The sequence below is a fragment of the Populus trichocarpa genome, chromosome 8 (genome assembly GCF_000002775.5).
Source record: "Populus trichocarpa isolate Nisqually-1 chromosome 8, P.trichocarpa_v4.1, whole genome shotgun sequence".
In the NCBI taxonomy this organism is placed as follows: Eukaryota; Viridiplantae; Streptophyta; class Magnoliopsida; order Malpighiales; family Salicaceae; genus Populus; species Populus trichocarpa.
Window position 1 is genome coordinate 16228247 of NC_037292.2, and position 18096 is coordinate 16246342.

Here is an 18096-nt window from a genome sequence, read left to right on the forward strand (position 1 = left end):
TTCAGGTATTCAAAATCTTCTTAATGAACTTGGAGTTGTTTTGATTGAGGAAAAAATCTAAATATTTTAACGTATTAATCAACTATTATCTCAAATATAAAATAACCTTTTATTTTAAGTTGGATTTTTGAACATCATAAAGAAATATTTTTTATATAACCTCCCTAAATTCAAACCCTAGAGTATAATTGGAGAGTCATCCATTTCTCAATCAAATTAAACTTTCAAGGAAAATAGTGTTAATAATGACAAAAAAAATATATGCATAGTAGAATAAATTTTTTGGAGATTCTTGGATAAAATAAATATTTGAATGTAAAGAATTATAATTTCTAAAAAATACAGTACTATGTTAATAAACTATTTTAATCCAATGTTAAATCACACATGATAATGATAGTTGGTATTATAATTTTTTTTAATTTATTTTATATGTAAAAATTTATCTCACAATATTCTTAACCATATATAATTTCTAAACCTATCTTTTAAAATCATAAATAAAAATAATTTCTTAAAACCTATTTTTTTAAGCAGATACTACAACATCAAACACAGACCACACACTCGGTGCTCCCTTATTTAATAATATGTTTTATTCAGAAGAGCAAATCGGAGCACATTCAGTGAATCTAGCCTTATCTTCGATTGGTGGTTCAAGGTCAGCTTTGTCGAACTTATAAAACAAAACAAAAAAATATTTACAGGACAAGAATATAATGATTTTTTTATTTGATGATAATGTGTATTGATAATCAAAATTAAGTTTTTTTATTTGATTTTAAATGCTTATTATTCATGTCAACTTTAATAAACATTTATTAAATTCAATCCAGAGATATAATCAACCTAGCTTGAATGTATTAAAAATATATATATTAAAACCCCTCGGAGTTGCAATACTGTAACGATGCACGAATCTATTCCTTGTCAAGAAAAAGAAGCCTTCCTGTTGAGAAAATTGAACCACCTACCAGGCAAGGGACCATGAAAGAACCTTCCCTGAAGTTATGAAAAGTCAAAGTCTTCGCTTTTGAGGAAGAAAACTCAACTCCACATAGAGAAAGAACACATGTAATGTCGAATTGCTCCGATACACCGCTTTTTTGCAGTCTTTCAATCGCATTTTCAAAGCCATAGCCGGAAGCTATAAGCATGTCCATGACCACTGCAGATGTCAAAAGCTCTGAAAGGTTTGAAGAAGGAATGGTAGTGATACAGGAGGCGGTTGATAGAGCCATTGGGATTGCAGAAGGGACTGACAATGTCCAAGGGTTCTCATCCGAAGACTACATGCGATACTACACGTATCCTTTTCGTTCTCTATCAACTCATAGCTTCACCATTGAAAACACTGTTGATTCTACAAGCGGATTTGGATATTTACTTGCTAGTCATGATGATGGATCCACCTGCTGGGTGGTTATTAACAAAAACTAATGATTGATATCTCTGTGTTATGTTACATTTTGGCCAAATTGTTTCTGAGCAATGTCTTAGATAGCAACTCTTTACCCCAATTACAAGTGAATGTTTTGTTTTGTCCAGTTAAATTATGCATGGCTACAGGCTACCTTTGTTGTTGTTTTTATCTTCTTTCTGGTTACATGGAATTTGTAGAGTTAACTAAGCTGAGCAGAACTATTTATGAACTCAGTACCCCCAACCCTCTCGGTGAATATTCTCGGGAGTTGTATGACTATTATAAGAAGATATTTGAAGAGTACATAACCTCTAAGGTCAGTGGCATTTCTGAGATTTACAAACTTCACTTGGTGATAATAAAAATCTCCTCATATTTGGATTCTTTGCTTCTTTATTGATTCCAGGTTTTGCCAGCTTTAAATGGAAAGAGAGACCAAGATTTGTTGCAAGAAATAGTGAGGAGATGGTCTATTCTCAAAACCATGACTTTATGGCTTTTTAGATTTTTCAACTATCTTGACAGATACTTTATTGCAAGGAGAAAACTTCCTTCACTTCAACAAACTAGCTACAACACTTTTTACAACCTGGTTAGTAATGGAAATTCTTAATCTTTTCACAAAGCTGAATCATGGTACTGGTTTCTTTTTTCCCAGATGTATAGTTTGATTTTGTGTTCAGGTGTATGCTGAGACATTTGGCCCGGTAAAAGATGCTGTGATAGCCATGGTACGTTTAGATTTTCTACCAAATTCATAGCATTTCTCCGATCACAGGGCATGAGCAAGAAATATCGTTCATGTCGAATTCTTATGAATAACATTAACTCTATAGATCACTAGTTCGACATAAGAAGAACAACTGATTGTCTTAGAAATCTTAATTACTTCTAGTTACCAATGTTCGGTTTCATATGCTCTGGATTAGCCCGATACGAGAACTTTTTTGGATTCCATCTTGTTGTCCTGATATCCCCACTAGCTACCAAATACTTCATATTGTTAGTCGATGGTAAATTATACTTTCACTAGATTGTTTCTGTATGATAATTGAAGTAGACTGTTTGTTGGCAGTAACTCATTATCATGATTGACTCTGCCTATATACTTGAAGAATCCCTTTTGAAATAGTTGATTTGTTCACTAAAACCCCTTGCACTTGTAGTAATGTCTGAAATCATAGAACTTTTGATATTCAGATCAACCGGGAACGTGAGGGTGAGCAGATCGATCAGGCCTTGGTGAAAAGTATTTTGGCGATCAATGCAGAGAATGGAGTAGGTTCATTAAAACAGCATAAGCAAAACCTTGAAGAAGCAATCCTCAAGGACACTGCTGCATTTTACTCTCAAAAGGCTTCATATTGGATGCAAAAGAAATCTTATAATGAATATATGCTTGCGGTATTAATGTTGCTTCCATTTCTCAGTTGAAGTATCTATTTACAGTACTAATGCGGAGGGTTCATTTAATGCTGTCTTTCACAATGAAATTTAGGTTAGCCAATGCTTGACACATGAGAAGGACACAGTTTCTCCTTACCTGCAGGCCGAAAACCAAAAGAAGTTACTGGAGGTTTGTTGCTTATACTTTTTGAGAAGCAATTGACAGGTTTATGATTTTTTTCTTCTTGGGATAAATTGTTGCATGCTGGGATTCAAAGTCTCAGCCTTGTTTGAAAAATTCTTCAAGATGACCTGAACTGTGAACATTCGCTCTTAATTCTCCCATATCCAAGTGGCCTCTGCTATTTTAGTTCATGACAAAGCAATTCGGATTAAGGGTCCGGAAACGAGTTGCACCTGCAGTGCAACGTGCGTTTCCAAGTGAAATGTATCGTTCCATGTTTGGAACGTGGTTGTGTTCTCTAAAATTTTAAATTTTTTTTTATATATATTTTTAAATTATTTTGATATGTTGATTTTAAAAATGATTTTTTTAAAAAAAAAAACATCATTTTAATGTATTTCTAAACGAAAAACACTTGATGTATTCCTTGATATATTTAGTTGTTCATTTGTTAACTATTCTTAAAGCAGGTTGTAGAACAAGAATTGCTCAATGCACATGCTAATGAACTGGAAAGAAAGAAACAAGTTGATGAATTTCCCTTGGCAGATCGTAAGCAAGTCAGCTAAGAAACTTACTTGTGCTGATTTCTTTGGGGTTGAGGTGGATTTAAAGATCTGAATAATATTTTAAATCATTTGTTGCAGACTTGCAGTGAAGCTGTTCTGCCATCTGCCCAGTAGACACATCTGGGTGATAATAGTACATTGTATCATTGTTTTCTTTACAGGATACATATGCTGGACTTTGCTTACTGCTGTTCTGCACTGGTGGCTGAATTCTAATTAGTATCATGTTTATCCCTTAGTGTCTTGATGTTGGATGCTAACTGAATTTCTGATTCAATCATTATTGTTCTTCATGAGCTTTATTCCCCATATGCAACTGTCAAGGAATCCATGTGTGTTTGTTGGGTTGCTTGGTCCATTTCTGAGATGATTTCTGTTGGAATGCTGTTCTAAAATTTTTGAATTGATTTGCTGCTGGGAACCTTTTGGATGGTGTTGAGCCTTTATCTTCTTCAACTCCAGGTGATTCTGCTGTTGTGTTGGCTCTGTAAGCTACCACTTATTTTGACTTATTTGGCATTCATCTTTGATAAAATTCTAGCTGATCTATCCTGGAAAAGATAAGCAAGGTTTATTTGATGTGGATTTGTGAGGCATTCATTTAGATTTGATAAATCAGATTTTTTTATATACATATTCTACTTATTATATTCATTGATTAAGAAATTTAGATATATTATTCATTGAGTTTCGGGTATCTATATAGATATCTGTAGACATAATTTTAAGTACCTGGAATTAAACAACTGAAATTAAACAAACACCCATGTACAAATATATGATTTTATTAAATATATGATTGGGTACAATTTTTATCTAAAATATTCTTTCAAAAGAATAAGACAACCCTCTGATTTTTCCCTTAAATTTGATATATGATGACTTGATTTATTAGTGAAATCAAGCCAAGATTTGTACTTTGCAAGAACTTGAATTTAGACGTGTATTGCGAAGCGAGATTTGGTGATTTAATGTTTTGAAGAGTATATTTAATTTGTCTTCAAAGTGTTGTTGAAGAACTCTTATGGAGCGTTTAAGTTTGATCCAACAGAGTTTCATTCTTTGTAGACTTCAAATGTAGATAAAGTAGGCTTGAGAACTTTTGAGAGAGTTTCTTTGCTTGAAGAGCTTGTATTTAAGAAAATTTGTATCTCCTAGAATTTATTTTTTTTCTCTAAGTTGAGACCATTTATTTATAGAGATTTTTAGGGGTTCTTGGGTTCTTTTCCAATGCCACATGACATGATTTTATTGGTTGATCTTTATTGATGGATCTTGTATTTATGACAAGATATCTTAAATATTTCATCCCAAGTGTCAACCTTTCATTGGTCAAGAAATATATAAAAGCTCATTTATTTTCCATGTCATTAATTTCAATCTTATTTTATCCTTTCATATAAAAATAAAATAAAAATAACATGATGAAATTTGATTGGTAGAAAACTTTTGTTTCTACATATGCCCCCTTGAGATAAGTTCACTTACTTTTAAAAACAAGTGGGCATGTTTAGAAAATATAGTTAAGAAGGTTTTATATTTTAAATATATTTTCGACTAGAATTCGATTTGATCATATTAAATTTTCATATATATACCCTTGAAGAGCAATTATGTGACTTATTTATGTTTAATTATTGGATCATATTCTCAATAATATAACTTTGTGTCTCGTGTTAGATGGTAAATTTTCTTTGACATTATTTGGAACTTGGATATAGGTTAACCACCTGACTTAAGGTTCCACATGAGTTGCTTTGGTGGTCTAAATTCTCTAGCTATAATATTTCACTAGACTTGGTGCTTGAAGAGTCGTTTTTTAACGGTCACGGTTGCTATTTTTTAACGCACCATTAATTTTTGCGATTCATAACTTTCTTTCAAATGTTAGAACATCACTCTTCTTTGGTTATTGATCAAAGTAAGTTCTTACCCCTTTTTATGAACTTTATGGTCATGGTGGTTTGCCTCAATCAGTTTTACAATTTCAATCCTCCTTTCCACATTCAACCACTTTTCCAGCTGATTTGTCGCCATTAGACTATCATAAACGTGATAGAGATGCAACTTGCATGAATTATATCCCAATCTCTGATGCACTTGAGTATACTCCCAAGTTTTGGGAATGGACAAAAGATATTTTAAAACATTACGAGCCGATCCTCGAGAAGACACATATTCGAGACACCATTTTTGCATCCCTTTTAACATATGATTGGTAGATAAATGTTATCCTTTCTTTCTTTCTACAACCATTGAAATCCTGCTAGTAATACGCTATCTACCCTCAATGGTGAGGAGTTTGTGTCACTTTAAGAATTGAAATCATGTAGCGGCCTTCCTCTTTTCGGCACTTTTTATGATGAAGTCATCCTTTTTGCTGATGAACTTAATGAAGCTAATAAGAAAGGAAATTATTTTCTTCCAAAGAGCTGCAAGTATCTATTTATTGCCTTTCATAAAAAATATGAGACTGTTTATGGTGATCATGTAATAACTCTTCAAGGTTCCTTTCTCTGTAGGTAAATCTAGTGAATCCAATAAGAGTACTTATCCATCTGGTTCAATTAACAAGTCTCGTATTTGCTCTGGCAAATTCATTCATCCTCTTAAAGAGATTAACATCCCTCCTCATATACAAGATAAAGTTTATTTAATGGCTTTTTTTTCTTGTTGGCTATGCAAATTTATCTTTCCTTACATCATATCATCATATAATGTTATTCAAGTGTTATTCAAGTGAATGATAACATCATATAATGTTATTCAAGTGAATGATTCGATTTCAACTATAAACATGCATGGTTAAATAGGTATTTAGAATTACAAACATTATATTAAAGTCAAACATCCAAATTTATAGGATAATATTACATTTCAAGTTTTAGGAAATAAGTCTTTTAATTTACAAATAATTACATGGTCGAAAGCAAAAGGTAACTAAACTAAGATCACTCTTGACACGACTTAGATGAACCTGAAAATAAAAATTAACATATACATATAAATATAAAAAGGTAGTAACAAACAATAACAATGACATGTAATAATTTCTATGAAATTTCTTTTGATACATAAATTTAGGCATAAATCTCTTTTATAATATACATTTTCCATCTATTACCAATATCTATCTAACATCCTATCTCATTTGCCGAGAATAATTTCATCTTGGAAATCTCCACTCAACTCAATGGTTTCGAACACCATCTCCTTGTGAATCAATTCTCACTTGATACCAAGATATTCCATTCTTGGCATCATTAGCTTATCTCATTCTTTTGGAATAACTAATCAATACTTTCTCTCCGATTTTCTGGAAGGTAATTGTCGATACTATTGAATCTCATTAGTATCAATACAACCGATTGATATCATTAACTATTCCTACCCCGAAATAGTTAATCAATTCTTATTCATATTTGGTTTACCATCAAAGTTGTCAATGTCAAGAACCCTTGACATCATTAGCCTCTTTACCCAAAGTAGCTAATCACACCAGAAATAGTTTTCGATACCATTATGACCCATTGATATCATTAATTATTCTCAACCCGGAATAGTTAATCAACTTATCTTTTTTCCTTAACTAGGAGTAACCATGCCAATGTTAGAAATCTTTACTAACATCATTAGCCACCAAATTACTTAGGATCGACTAATCAATTTAAGGAATGTCGGCACCAATGAAATCTTATTGATACCATTAGCTATCCAAACTCAGATAGCTAATCAATGTCATCTGAAATGCCGGTACTAATGGAACCTCATTAATATCATTAGTTATCTAAACCCGGATAGCTAATCAATGTCTTCTCAACCTTCTATTTGTATTGATCCCCTTTCATTCTTCTTATTAACATCATATACATTGTAATCACAGTTGCCAAGTATTATTCACACATAACCTTAGTTACCGACACTAGAGTCACTAAGCATCATTCACATAACCTTGGTCACCCTTATCACAATGCCAAGTATCAATTTATGCCCTTAATCACCCTCATCATAATGTTAAGTATCATCGTAACATATCCTTAGCCACCAACACTACGATGATAAATTATATATCATTTCTCCTCCAATCTCCAAGTCATTGTACATACTCAATCCATACTAAGGTATGTAAGATCATCACATATATTCCAAAGTTATCATGACTAATTCGATACCTATCAATGTATGCAAGGTAATCATATCCATTATAATAATAACATAATTAATTTGATATATGACAATGCACACAAGGTACTCATGTTTGTTCAAACATTATCCTAGCTAACTTGATTCATACCATTGTACATAAGGTACACGTGTTCATTCAAACATTATCCTAATTAATTGATCTATCTTGTTGTATGCAAGGTACTCATATTCATTCCAATAATATCATCACAAGTTTGATACATATCAATATACGCAAGATACTCGTATCCATTTCAATTATATCATAACTAGTTGATACACATCAATGTACGCAAAGTACTCATATTCATTCCAATATTTATCGAAGCAATAAAATAATAAATTATGAAATTTATCAATGAGTTTAAACAAATTGAAAAGACAAAGTGCAATACACCTACCTGTTTCCCCAACCTACCTAGTCCCTTCAACTATTGACGACCCTGCTCTAGGCATCTCTTCTGTTTGAGAATCAAGAGATACAATTAGTACCCTCTTATAATTTTATTATAATGTATGTTCTCATACTATTGCAATCTTATTCAAATGAATTCATCGCCATGTTTTAATTTCATTTTCTAAATATTTCCTTCAACTACCTCATTACACTTCCTAGATCTTTTTTCACTTGAGAACATTGTTTACCACTTAATTCATAAGTAAAGTTGTAGACTTTGGTTTTAAGTGTGGTTTGGTTCCTTGGAAATGTAAGACATGGTTCTACAACTCTACTAAAGGATTGAAAGCCAAATTCTACCCTTAACACTCCTGAAATTATCTGTTATAGTACTCAACACAATTTGTCAAGTACAAGACAGTTCAACCCTTCTTCTATTTTCAGTCCATATCTGGAGTTCTATAACTCCAAATTACACGAGGGCAGTTTTGTTTGAAAGATAACATCCATACCTACAACCTTTGTAATTGGAAGTTTATCATTTGGGTGCCCTAACCTCAGCTAAAAGGTGGGTGATCAAACTGTTTAGTCCCAATACATAGATTGGACAACCAATATCTCCTTTTTCCTACTATGAATAATCTGGATAAACATACCTAAGAAACGATACCAAGGATTTTCTTCAATTTAAATTATAATTAGCATGTTTTTGATGGTTAAACACAAATCAAGACACTTTCCATTTATTTCATTCTTGCTACCTAATTTAAAGAAATGTTTTAGTAAGGTTCAAGTTTCTCCTAACTCAATTAGAACTAATAAACTCCAAAAGATGAAGTTAACCATCATTATATCATGCAACACGTACCATAAAATCAGAGCATTTTAACGGATAGATCTTCCTAGATCGAAACAAAACCAAATTGACCTGAAAATTAACAATATATTGTTCACCGATGAATAACTTCTCATCGAAGACTCTAATCCTGATCTCCACCATTCAAATGAATAGCTCATTAATATTCCCAACATATCAAAACTTGTGCAGGATCCAACGGTGGACGAAGGCAGAAATTGCTAGTGACCGTGACTGTGCAGGTACGTTTTCCTTGAAATGTTGCGAGGGGTATATCTCTCACACAAAATCAGAGCTTTAGATCCCAACGGTTAGATGTTAGGGGTGGCAAGGAGTATAATATATCCAAACATCAGCCCGATCCGAAGGTGCAATCCAGAGATATGGCCGTTTGAGTTTCTGCTCTCAAGGTACTCTCTCTCTCTCTCTCTCTCTTTCATTCGGCCATCCTAGGTATTTTCTGCATAATTTTCCTATTTATATAGCAAATCTATCCATATTTACTAAAACACCTTTATGTCAAGTTTGAGTATCTTTTTCATTCAATCAAATACCATCTTTTTCTTAGCCCGTTTTTAAAATACCATGTGAAAATTTTTTCTCTCAAATTTATTTTCTAATAATTCAAACGGTGCATTTAATGCTTTATTTAAAAAGCATAATTCATGTGAACAATTCAGGTGCATTTAATGCTTTATTTCTCCATCAAATCTAACAAAACGTGCACGCAAATGGTCACCTACAATTTCTCTACAACCTCATGTTAACAGTTCAAGCTAAATGACAACGAGACGGCGCCGGTGCCGGCCTAAATAGGCCAACTCCAACAGCCTTTTCCTACAGATTTGACAACTCACGATGCACACTTTGAGCCAACGGTTGAGATCCTTGCCAACCGAATTAAGGGTTGAAAATTTTCCCTTGTGTAGACAAGATTACCCTCTTCGATTCCTTATAAATAAGGGTGGATTTCATGCTCTGGGGAAGGAAAAAAATCAAACGCAAAGATGGTCAAAAACCAACCTTCCCCGCCCATTTTTCCTGCATCCAGTTCTCTCTCTTCTTTCTCTCTCCGTCGTGGCCTTCAGCCGCCGCCACCCTTGTCGCACGTCACCCGTTTGGCGTCGTTTTGGTGATTTTCTTTTCGTTTGCTTGATTCGTTGGGAGTCGCCACCTAGTACTTAATTGAGGGCTACTAGGGAACCCGGGTGTACTGGTCTTGTTAGAGATTCACGGGTAAGGGACTGGTTATGGTTAGGGAAGGTATTAGCACCCCTAACGCACCCTACCTGAGGTAAGCTGCTTCGTGGCTTTGATGTGATAAAGAAGTTTCAAAAATTTTGTTCTTTCATCGGATATTAGAAATACGACTTACGTGTAAGTTTATAATCCTTAACTGTGAGCAAATCAAAATATTAAATTCTTCTTTATTCTTTGCAATTTTATCATAAAAAAAATACAAACAACACATTCACTTTCACTATTTTTTTTCTTTTTTCTTTTTTATTTACATCCACACTGCAAATTATAAAAATTCAAAACTGAACAAAAATTACATTAAACAATTTAAAATTTACAAAATAGCACTTAAAACTCTAGGAATTGCAGGGAAGGCCTTTTGAAACTGCAGGAACAGTGGCGGCGCGTCTCCTCCATGCGCCACCGCCACTGGCGTCACGTGGGTTCACGCGCCGCCGCAGTCAACGCTCGGAAACGGGCGGATCCGGCCTGCTTTCTTCTTCCTTTCCCCTCCCTACCGGCTGTGAGGAACGTCATTACCTCCAAAAGCAACACAATCGCAACGAGCAATTTGTTTTAGTTTTGTTTTCTCCTTCTTAGATCTGGTCCTTTTGGGTCTATTTCCCGGTTAGTGGTTCTTTCCCTCTTCTTCAGGCGACATATCTGTTGTGGAGGACCTAACATTGTGAGTGAGGAGGCAGCGCTGCAAGGTTGGTAGGAGGAGATGAAAAAGACAGCGGGGGCTGCTGCTGGAGGTCGGACTGTGCAAAGAAGAGCTAGTGGATGAGGAAGGGGACGACGTCTGTGGGCGCTGTCGTGTGCTAGTTGCTGTTGGAGGACAGTTGTCGAAGATGAAGCTGAAATCAGTGGGGAACGTGCTCTATGGTGTTAAGGTGGAAGACGATGTAGTTGAAGAGAGAGTGGGGGGAAGATCTGGTTGGCTGGGAGGAGAAAATGAGGGAAAATAGAGATGGGAAGGGAGATCAGGTGAGGGGCTGAAGTGGCCGGCTGGGAAGGTCTGGTGAGGGAGAAGGGGGGCGGCTCCTTAGAAAGGAGAAGGGTTGAGTGGGTAGAGATGGATTTAGGTTTAGGTTTCCTTTTTTTTTGTGTTTTTTCTTTTAAAATTGCCCCCCTCCATTATGTGTGTTGAAGGCTACTATTTATAGGCAAAATATTGTTTGGTTCCCAAACTTGGTCCCTCAATTTCTTTCTTTTTTGTAAATTTGATTTTTTCTTATTTTTTTTGGATTTTTCTTATCAACATCGACTTGAATGAGGAAAATCGGTGATTTTAAAAATAACGCGTTAAAAGTTGAACGCGTTCCAAAGATCTTTGAAAATTTAAATTCTTTTGAGACGATGCTGAAAATGCTAAAAACGATGCAAATATATTTAAAAACGTATTTTTTGGATTTTCGTTGTTTTTTTCTCTATTTTTGGGTTTTTTAAAATTTTTATCAAAAAGGTGGGTCAAAAATTAGGTAACAACAGATGCCCCCTCTTACAATGCTTACAAAGCAAAACTCCTCAATGTTTTGCATAGTAAACTTTGTAAAGAAAAGAAAAAGAAAATGATCTCATTATCTTGGGGGACCTGTCCCTTTTGAAGAAAAGTTGTCTATTTTCAAAGGCGACCTGCCCACACACACTCACACTGTTCTATTTTCACGGGCGACCTGCCCAAGTGGAAAAAAGGAAAAGTGGTCTCGTTGTAATGAGTGACCTACCCAGATGGAAGAAATGTCTCATTGTAATGGGTGACCTACCCAGATAAAAAAAAACATGAAAAATGGTCTCATTGTAATGGTTGACCTACCCAAAAAAAGGATGGTCTCATTGTAATGAGTGACCTACCCAGATAAAAAAACATGGAGAATTGGTCGCGTTGTAATGGGTGACCTACCTAGAAAAATGTTGGTCTCATTGTAATGGGTGACCTACCCAAGGAAAAAGGAAACAGTGGTCTCATTGTAATGGGTGACCTACCCAAGTGGAAGAATGGCCTCATTGTAATGGGTGACCTGCCCAGATAAAAAAACATGGAGAATTGGTCGCGTTGTAATGGGTGACCTACCCAGGAAAAGGATGGCGAGGGCTCCAAGGTGCACTCGAAAAGAGGTAGGGTTAGAAAACGCACTACCTAAGAGATGGTGGCTCAAGGGCGCACTCGAAAAGAGGTAGGGTTAGAAAACGCACTACCTAAGAGATGGTGGCTTAAGGGCGTACTCGGAATGAGGTAGGGTTAGAAAACGCACTACCTAAGAAGTGAGGGCTCAAAGGCGCACTCGAAAGGAGGTGAGGGCACAAAGGCGCACTCAAAATGAGGTAGGGTTAGAAAATGCACTGCCTAAGAAGTGAGGGCTTAAAGGCGTACTCGAAATGAGGTAGGGTTAGAAAACGCACTACCCAAAAGGTGATGATGAAACACTGATCTGACAATGTTGAAAACAATGCATTATGATCAATATGCATGTATACTTACCTGAGAAATGTAGGTCCCCATTTCTTCATGGTGTCTTTCTTTTCTCAAAAGTTGGAGTGTTGGTAGTAATACTTCGATGGCTTTTTTCGCTCTTGCTTACTCAAGTCATATCTTGGGACCTTGACCTCTTGGAAGGGCTTGATATCATCATACTTCTTCGTCTTCCACCCTTTATCTCAAGGGTTGTCAATTTTGCCCGACATTTTTCTTAGAAAAGGAATCATAGAGCCAACCCTACCAGGTGTTTTTGATTGCCCGCCAGCTTAATCATGCCCCCAAGTATTCAATTCAGGTTTGGGGATGAGGCTAATATGAAGAAAGGTTTGATAAGGAGTTGTTTTCATGCAGAATTTTTGGAATTTCAAAGCTATTCCAGACACAGAAATCATTTTGACATCAATTCAAAGAAAACTTGTTCTGAAGAAATTCAAGTAATTCCTATGGAGAGGTTTTCAGAAGTGATGAAAACTTTTTTTGTTTTACTTTTGGTGAAAAATGTGAAGTGATGTTTGGTTGGTCAAAAAATGGTTCAAAATTCAATTTGAGGGTTATAGAGAACCGATTTGCAAAGCATTTATTTTATTTGCATGAATAATGATTTGGTTCGCATGAGAAAGCAATCTAGATTGCTTGCCTTTGATCAGAAAGTACTTGATTAGGCACATAATGTAGGCTTGGGCTATTGGTTATGAAGAAAAAGGATATTTGCAGGCTCAAAAGGTGTTTTAGGGATTTCAAGTCTAAGGATCACTAGTGCTTGTTTCCTGATCTTCTGTCTTTGAAATATCTTTCCAAAATGGTCTATCGTGCCCCCCAATGTTGGGCTTGGGCTCTTTCTCTTTGTTTTTGTTTTCTTTATTTGGTTGAGCATCTCATTTGGTTTTTTTTTTTTGCTAAAATTTTTTTGGATCCTTTGGATTTTTCTTCATACCCCCAAGCTTTGTTTTAACACCTTTGATGATTGAGAATTTTCTTTTATGCCCCCTAGTGTTGTTTGGGCACTTTCAATCGTTGAGGTTTTTTCTATGTCTCTCGCACTTGCCCCCAATTTGGGGTGCGATCCTAGCCAAGGTTATTTCCAAAAAATGTTACTGAGGCTTGTCATACCCTTTCGAGAGCTCGACGTCACGATGACCCTTCCCGGAGCGGGGAATTGATTTCGGGGTTTTTGTTTTGTGAAAAAGGGAGTCGCCACCTAGTATTATGATCACTAGAAAACCTAATTGATCTTTTAGAGATTCTAAGGCAAGGGACTGGTTGCGTAAATGGAAGGTTTTAACACCCCTAGTACGTCCTACCTAAGGTAAGCTGCTTGGTGTTTTGTTTGACTTATAATTGCTATGGTGTTGGTGTTCTCTAATCCCATCAGTTTCCTAGGATAAGTCTGCTGTGATGAACGAACTTGGGTTCAAAGTCTAAGGCAAAGAACCCTTGGCCAATATGGATTATACCTTTTGATATGTCTATATAGTGCCAAAGAGAAACGGTGCTGATCTCTTGAAGTCTATGCTTGATTTGAAATAAATTCAGAATTTATGAATTTAGAGACAACTAAAATAGAAATCTAAGGAGATTCAATGTGCTTAAGAGCTTATTTTTTCCTTAATATTTCAAGTGTTTGCGACTCGTAAATCGCAAGGAAGAGAAAAGAAGAAAAAAAACTAAGTTAGAAATCTAAGGAAATTCAAGGTGCTTTAAAAGCCCATTTTTGTCTTAGTATTTCATATTTTCATGACTCATAAATTGTGGAATCAAAATTTAAAATGTTCCCAATTATAATTGAGGTTTCTTTTGAGGATGTGCAATTAAATTGTTCTAAATAACATTTTAGGTATAAATATGCTCTTATGTTAAAAATAAACAAATTAGATTACCCTTAACAATATTTCAGACATTTACCTTTCATAGGTTTCTTTGCCCTTATATTATTAAGGGATAATGACTTATTATTTCTAGAAAAGTTTGGATATTAACCACTTGGGGGTTTCTTTATCCAAATATTAACAGTGAATAATAGCAAATTATTCTCAATAATATTTTGGATATTAACCCCTTTGGGATTTCTTAATCCAACTATTAATGGTGAATAAAGATGAATTCTCCAAAAATAAGATTTTTATATTTTTGAAATATTGGCCAACACCTTTCGGAATTTACAAACATGTTGTAAAATCCAAAATGCAAGAAAATAATTTTTGTGTTTGAGAAATCCATGCTAAAACATATTTTCTTTTAAACTTTGAATATTTGTTTTTTTAAAGATAAATATTGAAAATATGTTAGGGTATTGACCGTATGCAACATACAAGAAAACATTTTTATATTTGATAAAAACACAAGCACCACAAAAAAAAAGAAAACAAGCCATACACATCCATTCCAAAAAAATTTAAAAAAAAACCCAAAACACTGATAAATTTATATATATATATAAAAAAACTTTTCAAAGCCAAATTTTACTCACACAAGACTCAGTCCGTCCACTTAAACCCAAATCCTATAACTGAAAAATAACACATCCATATGCACCAGAAGACCAAAATTCTGAAACCGAAACCTATAACAGGCCACCGTAACTCGCCACCCATCCTCTTTTCCAATCATTTAACACTGCCATGCTATTTTCATGCAAAAGGAAACGACTTGGGCGCACCTTTATACTAAGCAATTAAAAACTACAAGCACAAACCCACGCCCAGCTGCCTCTTCTTTTCAAAATAAACAACAGAAATGAAAACGTGAACCAAAAGTCTGCCAAAAGACTACATTGATTGTAAAGGGACTTCCCTCATGCCTTTTTACTTTCTCCCTGGAACTTCCCTTGCGTTATTTAATTTCTCCTCTAGCCAAAGCTTTGTTTAGAAACAAAACTTCTCTTATGCAACATTATAAGACAGAGAGGCACCGAACAAAGGAGACTAGAGGTGGTGAGGGCCTTTAAGACTCACAGTCTCTTAGGAAGGAGAAAAAGGAAGAAACACATAACTCTAACATAGACAAACTATCTAAACTCTCACATGTATGGAAGGAACAAATGGGCAAGCGTACAACTTGTTGCCAAAACAGAAAACAAATGTCCCAAACGAAAGCAGAAACAGGTTTTGGAAAGAACAATCATCAGACACCAACTTTTAAATATGGCAAGGAAGGAGAAACTAAGACTTATACCTGCAAATCCAGTTGCTCTGAATACCAAAGATAACGTACAAGCCGATGGAAAAAGCTTCTACGGATCCTGCATGTTTTGAATGCAGAAGATGATATACAAACTGATGGAAAAGCTTCTGCCTTTTTACCTCTAATAACCAAAGAAAGACTCCCTCTTTCTGCCGTTAGGAGCTTTTTCAAAACCCTTTTAGAGTTTTGTGAAGTCCTTTTCCGCAAGGTAAGATGAGCTGAAAATAATCTCCTCTCTTGTAATTCTCCTGGTTTTTTCTATTTTTCTATTTTTCTATTCCCGACCCTTTTTTCTTGTTCCCTCTGCTTTCTTTCTTTTTTATCTTCTTCTCGTCTCACTTTTTCCTTTCTCCCCTCTCTGTTTCGGTCTTCTCTGTCACTCTAGTTTTTTTTTCCTTCCCTCTGTTTTTTCTTTTCTGTATCTTTCCCCTTTTTTCTCTCTTCTTCCCCTCTTTGTGTTTAACTCCCTCCGTCTCTGTTTACTTCTCTCCGTCTCCCTCTCCTTTTTTATGTCTCTGTTTACTTCTCTGTCTCCCTCTACTCTCTCTGTTTTTTCTTTTTTCTCCTTCCTCCCCCCTGTTTTCTTTTCGTCTCTCTTTGGTTTCGCCTCCTCCCTTTTTTCATCCTCCCCCTTTTTAGCTGCACAACCAACTGGTTTATATAGCCAAACCAAGCATGGAGACCACCTTAAAACCCTCTCATCCCAGCCCTTAGATGGTGTGAGGCTCCTCTCCCTTTGTCTTCTTTCACAGTTAGCGCCGTGGACGTACAAAACTGTTTCCTCGTGATGTGCGGATGAAAACCGGGCGCAAGGACAAGAGAATAAAAGGCCAACAGAAACAGCTACAGAGGAGGGAAGGAAATGCAGACGGGGTACAGTGCCATGCTAATTAATATTTCCAGGATGGGGCTGTTCTCATACGGCACCGTCTAGCTAAAGAAGTGAATTAATGTAAAAAGACAGAGACGGTGTCGTTTACAAAGGCAGCAGAAATGTAACCCATCGTGGCAGCATTTCTGTCATTTTCTAATCCTATCCCTGTTTTTCTATTTCTTCCAAAACCCAGCCAATTAACAATTTTGGCATTTTCTAGCATATTCTATGCAGTTTTTCACCGTTGTATACCAGTAGTACCCTATTCTTTTTATTCGAAAGTGAAGTTTAGGACTCAATTGGTGTGCTTCACAGATCCCTGAATATGTTTCTTCTAGTGCTTTTATAGCTTCTTCATCTTTGAGACAATATAAAAAGACTCCATCAAAAGAGCGTTAATAAAGTGCCTTGGAAATATATGAAACGAGAAGCTTTTCACCTCACATCTGTCTTATGGCGTAGGTTTTTAAATAGCTTAACATGTCTTAAATAGTCAATAAGCGGCTGGCGCTAGACTTTTTTTTCAATCTCATAGACAGAAAGCGCTCCTACTTGTTCTTTCTCTTTTACATTATGAGTTTTTGGTGGAACGACTCATCTTTGACATACAAGGACTTTTATTTCCTCACTATATTATGCTAATATTGACAGCAGATTTGCTAAGGAATCGACTTACTTATTCTCTTTTTGTGGTACATGTTCTAAAGTGACACAATCTAGTGATGTCAATTTTAACACATACTTGTGATATGGGACGAATTCTAGCTTCTTGACTTCATAAATTGAGAGGAGTTGTCTGATGACTAATTGAGAATCCCCAAAAACTTTAAGGTGAGACATTATTATATTTACCGCCATTTCCAATTCAAGAGTCAAGGCTTGATATCCAGCCATGTTATTGGAACAACATTCGGTAAGTGAAAAAAAGAAAGGCAAGATCTCTCCTTCTAGTGTGATGAATATTATTCCAACTTTGACTCTATTTTATCGTGTTGTACCATTAAAGAATATTTTCCACGGTTCTGACATTTAAATAAACAAAACATCCTTATCAGACAGGTCTTTAGAGAACTTTCATTCGTTGGGAATAGGATGATCAACGAGAAAATCAGCTAGTGCTTGCCCCTTGATCACATTTTGTGAGACGTAGACAATTTTAAATTTTTAAAGCAATAAAGCCCATTTTGCCAATCTTCCTGATAGTACTGGCCTTGAGATGATGTACTTGAGAGGGTCAGCTCGAGAGATTAGTTGTACTAAATGTACTTAGAGGTAATGTCTTAACTTCTTTATCGCAAACATTAATGCTAGACATGTCTTCTTT

At 35.4% G+C, this 18096-nt stretch overlaps 1 protein-coding gene and 1 long non-coding RNA gene across 5 annotated transcripts; one reads left to right on the top strand and one right to left on the bottom strand.

The window, feature by feature from the left end:
• The first annotated feature begins 782 nt into the window (after positions 1-782).
• On the top strand, positions 783-3871 carry LOC18101828 (cullin-1). 4 transcript variants are annotated; one of them, XM_024606399.2, is made up of 9 exons: positions 783-1074; positions 1175-1307; positions 1640-1739; positions 1830-2015; positions 2107-2154; positions 2624-2827; positions 2922-2999; positions 3464-3553; positions 3641-3871. In XM_024606399.2, exons 2-9 carry the CDS (start codon positions 1207-1209, stop codon positions 3674-3676), a joined length of 843 nt encoding a protein of 280 aa, XP_024462167.2. In that variant the 5' UTR covers positions 783-1074; positions 1175-1206; the 3' UTR covers positions 3677-3871. The 4 variants fall into 4 exon arrangements, with proteins under 4 accessions (XP_024462167.2, XP_024462166.2, XP_052310789.1 ...); XM_024606398.2 differs by having other exon boundaries at positions 788-1307; XM_052454829.1 differs by having other exon boundaries at positions 789-1307; positions 3464-3557.
• A 2496-nt stretch (positions 3872-6367) lies between these two features.
• Positions 6368-16642, bottom strand: LOC127905627 (uncharacterized). Its single transcript, XR_008059821.1, has 2 exons — positions 15890-16642; positions 6368-8208 (listed from the first exon to the last, which is right to left on the bottom strand). It is a non-coding gene; the product is annotated as an uncharacterized LOC127905627 (long non-coding RNA).
• Between the last annotated feature and the right edge of the window lie 1454 nt (positions 16643-18096).